The sequence below is a fragment of the Petromyzon marinus genome, chromosome 50 (assembly GCF_048934315.1).
Source record: "Petromyzon marinus isolate PM22_M1 ecotype Great Lakes invasive population chromosome 50, UKy_Petmar_22M1.pri1.0, whole genome shotgun sequence".
In the NCBI taxonomy this organism is placed as follows: domain Eukaryota; kingdom Metazoa; phylum Chordata; class Hyperoartia; order Petromyzontiformes; family Petromyzontidae; genus Petromyzon; species Petromyzon marinus.
Window position 1 is genome coordinate 866,586 of NC_133716.1, and position 10,810 is coordinate 877,395.

The 10,810-nt window shown below is 45.3% G+C and overlaps 1 protein-coding gene across 2 annotated transcripts in view; it reads right to left on the bottom strand.

The window, feature by feature from the left end:
* Window positions 1–10,144, bottom strand: part of LOC116953237 (uncharacterized) — a 28,870-nt gene extending 18,726 nt beyond the window's left edge. Inside the window, exon 1 of one of the 2 annotated variants that reach the window (XM_032973228.2) lies at window positions 8,626–10,144. Coding sequence is in view for 1 of the 2 variants with exons in the window: in XM_032973227.2 (XP_032829118.1) it covers window positions 5,552–5,576 (25 nt within the window). In the remaining variant the exon portion in view is untranslated. Of the gene's footprint in view, window positions 1–5,551; window positions 6,357–8,625 lie in introns of those variants that run through there. The other variant, XM_032973227.2, reaches the window with a different exon arrangement.
* Window positions 10,145–10,810: the final 666 nt, after the last annotated feature.

The window sequence follows — 10,810 nt, forward strand, 5'->3', positions numbered from 1 at the left end:
TGTACATAGTCTCCTAAGTGTGGCTACGGGTCCCTGTGCATCTATGGGTCTCTGTGTGAGCGTATAGGGTTCTGTGCGAGTCTCTGGGCCTTTATGCAAGTCTATGGGTCTCTACATTAGTATATGGCTCCTTGTGAGAGTCTATGGGTTCCTGTGTGAGTATATGGCTCTATATGTGAATATACGGGTCTCTATGCGAGTCTACGGTTTTTTGTGAGTATACGTGTCTCTGTGTGAGTCTATGGGTCTGTGTGACCTCGAGTCCACTGCGAGCATTCCCTGCCTGTGTAAGGCAGAGTGCAATGTGTTTGTGTCGCGTGTGTGTGGGGAGCGGTGGTGGAGTGGTTTGTCACCGAATTCGGCAGCAATGTTCCTGCTACTCCCAACATCAGTGGAGAGTGATATCAGAACTGGAATCGCGAACAGCATTTGCCCCAACACACTACAAGGCCACACGGAGGCTCTTTATCTTTCTATTTGTTCCCAGGCGTAGTCAAATATACAGCATATCAAACATCATTTTGTTTTTGTCTATTCATGATTAATAATAACATATATCCAAACTTGTCTCAAAGAGCTTTCAGACTTTTTCAGGAAGGTTCAGCATTGTGATGCTTGGCCAATTCATGTTTAAAAAAAATGCATGCAGGACCCAGAGGAAAGCCACACGTATACGCTCCACACAGATAGATTCAGCAGCCCACTGCTGTACGAGCACCTCCTGGCCACCGGGCAGAGCCCAAGTGCATTTTATGGTTTTACATTTCTCCATGTGACCAACCAACCCTTTATTCAAAAAAGATGGATCATAGGTGGGCGCAAACCTTGCCTGGCTAAATTAACTAGATGTGTTATTTAAATAGAAACCAAATGAGCTAAGATAATCTATTTGCCAAAGAAGACCTAATTTAGCCATGGTTTGGACAAACCACGGCTGTACCAGTTGTAATTTATCAGAATAATAGTATAATCCTGTGGCCACGTTAACCGGATTTGACCCAATCTCATCAGATCGCAGCAGCTAAGCAGGTTCAATTCTGGTTTGTGTTTGTATGGGTGACCACTAGGCATTGAAAAGGTGTTGTCAGCTGTTGTGTGGGGCGATGTTGTGTGCAAGAGGGGCAAGTGAAGCAGTGCATTAATCGTTGTACCATCGTGGTCCAATCTTTATCGTCCCTCCCTCCACCAAACCACAATGACCAGCATAGGATACTTATTAATAATTGAGAACATTTGGTATTCGCGTCATTCACACAGCGCAAGGCTAATCATGAAGGCGTTATGTTTCACAGACACATACTCTGCAGTCGTTTCACAGTAGGGGGTGATGTCGCCGTTTGTAATCTCAGTCCAGTAATATGCAGTGACATTTTTCACTTTTGGCAACAGTTGGACCATGACGCCGAGATATTCCACGTCCGTAGTGTAACAGATGGCATGCATTCTACAGTTAGTACTCCTGCAGTAACAACCAGAGCAGCCTTCGGCGAATGCTCCACCTCTACGACCTGTGTGGGTTATTTGGAGACGCCTTATTTTATTTTTTCTTACCTTACCAGGTAAGGCCCACTGAGCTATATAGTTGTTTTTCAGAAGCGACCTGGCCACAAATTATATTTCAATTAAGTGGCTTCTCATGTGGAAATTGATAGCAGACAAATACTCTAAACGCATGTTTCTAAATGTGGAGGAAAAAAGCAGAGGACCCGGAGAAAAATCCACGCAACCACGCGGAGAGAGACATACAAACTCCAAATATATAAGCGTCAGGGTTGGAATTGAACCCACGACCTGTATACCAGGCGAGGCAGTTAATGTTGCCACCGCAGCGCGCCAATCCACTGCCCTCGTATTGCAATGGATCGGAATACGGGCTGCACATGTTACACAAGACACACAACAGCACCTGCCCCCACCAGCGAACACCAGATTAAAATTGCATCAAGTCCACTGCGTTCTGTGTGTGCGTGCGGTTTATGTCAGGTTTAATTTCCTGCAAGCACATCCTCATGCCAACTGTGACGGATTCCTTACGGTGGCATATTTGCATAGCTTTGTATGATTTATCTCCAGACCCCCAAAAAGGCACAAATCTTGCGGAGCGTTTGGCAGAAAAACATTTAACCTTGGGGGACAGGGCTGGAAGGGGTGTCAATTATATTATAACACGAACAACCGACACGCAATTTATATCCAGGCTTGGACAGTCGAAATGTATCTTCGCATCTGAGGGTTACCACAGGCAATGGTGAGAAGCACACAGCCTCTGCGTAGATGCAAAATCTATGAGCATTTTCTGAAGGAATGCATGCTGGTCTCCTCTTGTCTCAGGTCACCCTCACAATACTTTTGAGCCAACGTGACTTACTGAAGGACATCAGTGACATAGCGCAGTATGACAGTCATATTTGCTGATATTTATTTTGATGGTGACGTAAAAGATAAGAGGAGACCACAATGGACTGCTTCAGGAAATGCTGATGTTTTTTTATTCGACACACAGACCTTGTGCATTTTACAAACATTTTTATGCGTTGTTTAAGATTTGCGGTTTCCGGCCTGCACTGTTATTCGGTAAAAATGGGTTTCTTGTAACTTGCAATTTTATTGGCAATGGTGATAGCAGAGCACTGGGGGCTTTAATCCTACATTATTTTTGGCTGCGTCACGTGACTACAAACATCATATAATGGATAAGATACATAGACGTATTTAACCACAGTTGTGACAAACAATTATGCTAGTCGACGAATTAAGATTTAAATACAGTTAACAGTGTTAATATACATTTTTTATTTAAAGCTTTCGTGACTGCAGGGATTCATATTCTTGGTTCTTTCGGTAAAGTCACGTAGAAGGGATCATCATCAGGTGAGGTTTTCACACCTGATGATGATTGCTTGTGTTGCAGTCGAAACGTCGTAAGAATTTTATTTTTTAATTATTTTATTGTTTCCCTTCTACGTGACTTTACCGAAAGAACCAAGAATATAGTGTTAATATAGTGATGAGGTTTTTATTTTCAGTTGAGTTCGAGCTGATATTTGACCCACCCATATTTCATGAATCCGGGGCCCCTTGAGCTGTTTGGGGTCCTATGCCTTTGCTTAGTTCGCTTGTGATTAGGGTTGCCGCTAACATCAAGGGTGGGGGAACTTTCTCCTTCCTGGAGGACCGAATAGGACGTTCAAATACCTTTTGCAGGGCCACACATTAACTGCACACTTCAGCGTTACCCAATAACAAACGCAAACAAACACGACCAAGCGTGAAGCCGGCCTCCTCAACGATGGAAGTGACTGAGGGCAGTGCTGAAATTACAAATGTGGCGCTGCCATTTTGAAAGTGTTCCCCTCTAATACCCGATTAGTGCAGCGAAGATGGTTGGGGAGACGGATCAATATCCATGTTCAAGTGGCAGACCTCGTGGGCCCATGAGCCGTTTGATGCGGTGGCGAGATAACTCCCTTGCCTGGTATGCAGGAGGTCGCTGGTTCGATCCCGACACTGACACAAGTATATTTGGAATTTGCGTGTCTCTAACCCCATGGTCGCGTGGATTTTTCTCCGGGTCCTATGGGGTTTCCCTCCACGTTTAGAAACATGCGTTTCGAGTATTTAGCTGCTATAAATTTCCACGTGATAAGACACTTCTTTGAGCGATTATTTGAGACCAGCTGAAAAAGAGCTATATAGCTCAGTGAGCCTTACCTGGTAAAATAAAAGTAGTCGTAATCTGTATTTTAATTTTGTACTGTAAGTCACAAATTTCACCAAAATCAAGAAGTGAAATCCATACGTAAATCTGATGGGGGGTTATTCTGTTCAGTGTCACTCCACTCGTTTTCACAGTTGTTACCGGGTTTTGTTTGGCATGACGTCTGAGGCTTCACTCCGATTCCTCACAAAGCTCTGAGCACGTCGAATGAAACGTCAGACATAATGCCGAACAACACGCGGTAACAACTCAAGAAGCACAACGGGGATCAGGTATCGGCGACCGGGCTTCAACCATCAACTCACGACACTTGAGAATCCGGTTGGATCACGGGAAGCTATCACCAGGATTTTAACCAATGATCTCAGCCAAGCCGGCTTAGAGCTCTAATCTCTTGAGCCACCCAGCCATCTGTCGCACCGGTGCATTATAAGTACTTTATCTCACTTTAATGATTAACCTAATAAGCACAAGGAAGTCAGGCACTGAAAGAGCATACTAATGGCTCAATATCCGCTATACGTACAATAAAGTATGTAAAAGTGCTGCCCTGTAAATTTCTGCTCACGTCAAGGCCAGTGGAAGAGCCTCCACTTGAAGGGGCTCTTCGTAGCCCCACATAAACTGAAATATTTTGATCAAACAACAATAAATTGCAAACAGAAAAAGGCCAAATTACATCCACCCATACGATTATATATATACACGTTTAAAATACTATAATGCATGCCTAATCTAGTTACAGACATGCATGCACCGTTCCTCGCCAAAATGAGAATGCTGGAAAGTACTTGAGACCACACACCAGAATGTGTCAATGTTGCACAAGCTGTGCACGCTGTGTGATCTATACAAATGTCAAAACACGGCGCGATGAAATTTCCCCTGGCCTCTGCCTAGGAAAGTCACTAAAAAATTTGCACACGAACGACGCATTCACGCAAGCACCCGATGCTCCGTTTTGGAGTTTTAAAATGAAACATCTTTGAATTGTATTATGTTTGGAACGAGATAATGTTATTTATTTATTTATTAAACGCTAATATCATTTTACATCTGGAAGACTTAATTGAAAAAGACATTTCGTGTGAATTTCTCTCGTCGTTAAGTAGATGGCCTTGCTGGGGGTTCGGTTCGATGCGGACTTTCACCTGTCTGGGATTGCGGGATGGAGATACGTCGACATAGAGCTGCTGGCAGTGCGAGAAGATCGCCGTCTGCAGATCGATTCCAACGTGATCGAACGTCTGTCCCTGCGCCTCCGTCGTTCATGCAGGGGGCGCGTAGGTTTGCAGCGCCCCCTGCATGAAAACAACGGAAAGTGTAGCGTTCACCACAGATAGAGAAAGTTGTGCGCTTATATAAGAATATGAAACGTTAGATTGTACGGCAAGTTGTAGCATCATAGTCCGAGAGAATGCGCTACGGAATTTGACATCTTTGCTAAATATTAGCAGTGACCATTATATGACTTACATTTAAAAGGCGTTAAAACAAACTATTTTTTATTTTACCCTGTTAGGCCTACTGAGCAATGTAGCTCTTTTTCAGGAGCGACCTGGTCACAAATGATTGCTCAACGAAGCAGCTTATCATGTGGAAATGTATAGCAGCCAAATATTTTGAACGCGTTGTGTTGATTCTAAATGTGAAAGGAAACATCGAAGGATCCGGAGAAAAATCCACGCGACCACGGGGAGAGAGACATACACACTCCGAATATACAGGCATCGTCAGGGTTGGGATTGAATCCACGACCTCCTGTATACCAGGTAAGATAGTTAACATCTCACCACCAATAGTGAGACAACGAGATGACAGGCTGATACTCACTCATTTCTTCCACGTGTTTCACCATGTAGAGACGCACAAGAGGTCCCGGGCACTCTCGTCGTACGAATTTGCCCGTGTCTTGCTGTAAGCGCTGTGACGGCAGTGCCTTAGTGTCCGTTTCTGGTGAATTAAATCTCTGTTTTACACACTGTGGAAGTGTAACTTTACCTCCTTCAACCTGTGATGTAAAAATGCGTGTGCGCTCGACCTCTTCCCTGTAACGTCTGATTAGAATGCCTCTGCCTGCAGCTCACCTGTTATTTGCATGTGTGAGTCTACCTCTCTTCCTCGTTAACTGTGTGTAGAGTGTGCGTCTCTCTGTGCCTGCCTCTCTCACCTGTGATTTGAATCTACCTGTGTTTACGTCTTCTCTGTCGCTTCCTCTCTCACGTGCGAAGAGAATGCACCTCTCCCCTCCCTCTGCCTCCGCGTCGCTCCAAACTCCCTCCCCGTATGATTTGAATGTCTCTCCGTCTCCCCGCCCTCTCTAACTCAATCTCGCAGGGGAATTCCCCGGGCAAGGCTCTAAAAGCCACAAAGCACAAAGGGGCGGGGGAGAGCAGCGCCCGCCATAGCCCCGCAGGCTCACAGCAAACACGCGTGGCCATGTATGTGGTGTAATAGCAGCAGCAGCAGGGCAGCGCATGCATGCGCCTAGGCGTATGTCCACAGTTTCTATATATGCACAGGTTGGGATGTTGCCATGGTGTAATGGTTAGCTCAATGGACTTGTAATCTAGAGGTCGGCGTTTCGAATTTCATGTCCCTGCGTGGCAGTTGAAACAATGGGGTAAGTTTCTTAAAAGCTCCCTTTCTCTGACCACCCAGCAGCAGTATACAATTGGTAGACTCTATAACAATAGTACAGCCTTCTGTAAGTCTGCATACATGTACGTGTTATGTCGATCTATTCACATCTCTATGTAAGGAGGGTAGATGTATAGCAGTTATGGGTAGTGGGATTTACCCACTTTATATCAGCTAAAAGGTCAATTGAAAACACGACATCACATTTATATTTAGCTCCCTTCATAATCTCCACAGACCTAGGTTTGACAACTACAAAAAAACATGTATATATTTGAACCTATCAGTTTTAGGAAGCCCACAATTAGAAAAGTAGCTTTGCTTCTCAAACATGATGTCATATTTCAATACAGCACACTAAAAAATTCCAGGTGAAACATTTCCCCGGCTCAGTTTCAAAAGTAAACAAATAAAAAAATATATAGACTCTCAGTTTTGGAAAGGGACCAAAAATCGATAACTCTGTTAATGGATTGAAAAAATCTGATGTCACATTTAAATTCGGCACCCGTTTAAAAAAGTTGCCCTCCAATTTCCAATATTTTAGTTGAGGATATTTCTATTTACAACATCGACTTGGCTACATTTTTGCCACGTTTTTTTTGCCCTTCGAGAACAACGTTAAAAATTACATCATTCACCTTTTCAATCACGACTAAGGTATGTAGAAATGATGCCAATGACGTAACTATGTATGGCAACTGTACATATTTTCATTCAAGCAAAATATGTACAATATTTTACATTTACATTTGTGGATTTGCTCTCCAACACACAGGTGTGCTGCACTAGTAACGAATTGGCACGTTCTGTTTATGTGACAAACCTTACTGATTGGCTGTCGGGTGGTGGCGGGTTTAACGACACATTGATATTTACGCGATCCAACCCAAAAAGAAACTCTATTATGGATGATATTGGTCGCGAAAGCCTACGTATCTATAGGCTAACACAAATGGACACGCACTCACAGAGAGATGTATTGACTCACATATTCTCACTGAGAAACTGAAATGCGCTGGCAGTTGCTTCATCATCAGCACTTTTTAGAGAGACCTATTTACTCGGAGATGCATGGACTCACAGATACCCGTAGACTCGCATAGAAACCTATACTCACAGAGATCCAGAGACTTATATAAGCTTCATAAGATGCAGAAACCCATAGACTCACGCAGATACAACAAAGATTCACACAGATATGCACTCATAGAGATCTGCAAAGTATAAAAAGACCATAGGCTCCCACAGAGACCCATAGACTCATGTAGAAATTCAGACTCACATCGTGACCCACAGACTCACAGAGTAACCTACAGACTCACATAGTAACCCACAGACTCACATAGTGACCCACAGACTCACATAGTAACCCACAGACTCACACAGTAACCCACAGACTCACAGTGACCCACAGACTCACATAGTAACCCACAGACTCACACAGTAACCCACAGACTCACATAGTAACCCACAGACTCACATAGTAACCCAGACTCACATAGTGACCCACAGACTCACATAGTGACCCAGACTCACATAGTAACCCACAGTCTCACATAGTGACCCACAGACTCACATAGTGACCCACAGACTCACATAGTAACCCACAGACTCACATAGTGACCCACAGACTCACATAGTAACCCACAGACTCACACAGTAACCCACAGACTCACAGTGACCCACAGATTCACATAGTAACCCACAGACTCACACAGTAACCCACAGACTCACATAGTAACCCACAGACTCACATAGTAACCCAGACTCACATAGTGACCCACAGTCTCACATAGTGACCCACAGACTCACATAGTGACCCACAGACTCACATAGTAACCCACAGACTCACACAGTGACCCACAGACTCACATAGTAACCCACAGACTCACATAGAGACCCACAGACTCACATAGTGACCCACAGACTCACATAGTAACCCACAGACTCACATAGTAACCCACAGACACACATAGTAACCCGCAGACTCGCATAGTAACCCGCAGACTCACATAGTAACCCACAGACACACATAGTAACCCGCAGACTCACATAGTAACCCGCAGACTCACATAGCAACCCACAGACTCACATAGTAACCCACAGACTCACATAGTAACCCACATACTCACACAGTGACCCACAGACTCACATAGTGACCCACAGACTTACATAGTAACCCACAGACTCACATAGTGATCCACAGACTTACATAGTAACCCACAGACTCACACAGTGACCCACAGACTCACATAGTAACTCACAGTGGTTTCATCATCATTGCCTTCTCCACCAGACTGGCAAGTGCAGCCCACGTAGCTTCCCAGGAGAACTGGTCTGGCATCATTGTCGTCAATCATCATCCTCATGACCAGAAGTTTCCTGTCATTATTTGATACACCTGCATGTGCCACGTGAGACTGAAACACCCGGGGTGCAGTTTGTTGATTGTTCAAGTCTGGAGTCATGAGCCGCCTCTTCCAGTGAGGCTGAAACAGGCTGTGATGGGAGCAGTGATGAGGGTATAACATTTGCTTCACTCGGTGAGCGCCCCATGAGACTGTAGGCCTCTTTTTCTCTGCTCGTATTTCCTGTCCTAATGTATGCTCTGTTGTAATATGTATAAAGAGCGTTATAGCTCATCAGATTCCTCCAGTATAAATACATATTCTGATTCTGATAGGTGTACGTGTATACAGGATGTGTATCCATACAGGAATATGTATATTAACGTACATCCAAATATAGGTATGTGTACAGGTATGTGCCTAAACCAGTCCTGGACCTCCCCTAGGTCGACTCAGCCTCACATAAGTACCTGTTGCGATGAGTAAATAAGAAATGGGGGAGACAAAGGCGGCCGGGAGTGGTGCTGCATCGCCACCTACCCCAACCTGCGCCGTGCCAGCTTTCACAGGTGCTCACTCACAGCACTTGCCACAAGTTTGTTAAAGGCTATTAGGGGATCTTGATATGTGTTCGTGTACATTTGCAGGTATAGTATACGTATGCTTGTATATATGTATACAGGTATTCATACAGGTATATATGTGAATACATACACGTCTATGTGTGTGTGTTTATATGTGTGTGTGTGTTTATATGTGTGTGTGTGTTTATATATGTGTGGCATTTCCTGGTTTCCGTTCCATCCTCATCTATGCAAATAGTTACCGCATGCAAATTCTGTGGCGGCTAAAAATCACTTCTTTCAAAAGGTCCTCTTTACCCTTTTAGCCTCGCCATAATCTCTAATCTCCTCGACCAGCCAGTGTGAGCACTCATTAGGCACAAACTACAAAGACAACCCGTATAGGCATAAAGACTGTTGGGGCAAGTGCTGTTAGCGAGCAGCACCTATGAAGGCCGGCACGGCACACGAGTGGGTGGGTGGGCACGTGGCCAGCACCACGCCCAGCCGCTTTTGTCTCCCCAGTGGCGATCTTTGCACATCACACCAGGTACTCATTTAAGGCTGAGCTGACCTTGGGGAAGCCCAGGATCCATTCAGAAAATCGCCACTGGTGTTGGCCGTGAGAGGGAATACGAACTCGGGTAGCCAGGTTCGGAGCGCAGCGCAGCGCTCTCTGTTGCACTACCACTCCCCACACACATGACCTGCCCCCCGACCGCATTAAACCTTACATTGCCAGTCCACTCTGACCAGCTTCGTGAAGTATGGTCGAACAAGCTCCTTGACCTACAATGATGTGGGGGAAGACCTTCATCCAGCAGTGGTTTGGAAAAGGGCTTAAATAAACATGATGTGATATCTCAACCGCACATGATGGCGGCGCACACAGTTGCAGAAGCGCAGTGTCTACCCGGTCAGTGCCTTGTATCGTTGTTTATGTACGCATTGTGTCTTGTTTTGTGTACATTTTGTCGGGCGAGTAACACCTTTAGCCGGCACGATCTCCATAAGATCGGACTATGTTACGAACGGAGTGTTACAAGCGAGTTCTCCGTCTTCACAAGATTCCGGTGGCGTTGGCGAGAAGCCCCGGCTCTCCCTGGATAATCATCCCGGCGGGGAGGAGGCGACGGCGGCGTAGGGAGAGAAGGCAGAAGCGAGGCTGCAGGGCCGGTGCGCTAGCCAGGCTATGGAGGCAGCCACTCAAACCACCGCTACCCAGCCTATTTCTCACGAATGCAAGATCCCTCGCGAACAAAATGGATGAACTGAGGCTACAGACTACAGCGAACAACGTAGTGAAGGACAGCTGCATTCTGCTCTTCACAGAAACCTGGCTTCATTCATCCATCCCGGAACTCTGCTATTGAGCTAGCAGGCTACACAGCACAGCACCATGAAAGAACAGTAGACTCCGGTAAGAGCAGAGGAGGGGGGCTCCGTGTGTACGTGAATAACAGCTGGTGTACTAACACAGTGACTGTAGACAGCCACTGCTCACCAGATCTGGAGTATGTGACTGTTAAATGCAGTCT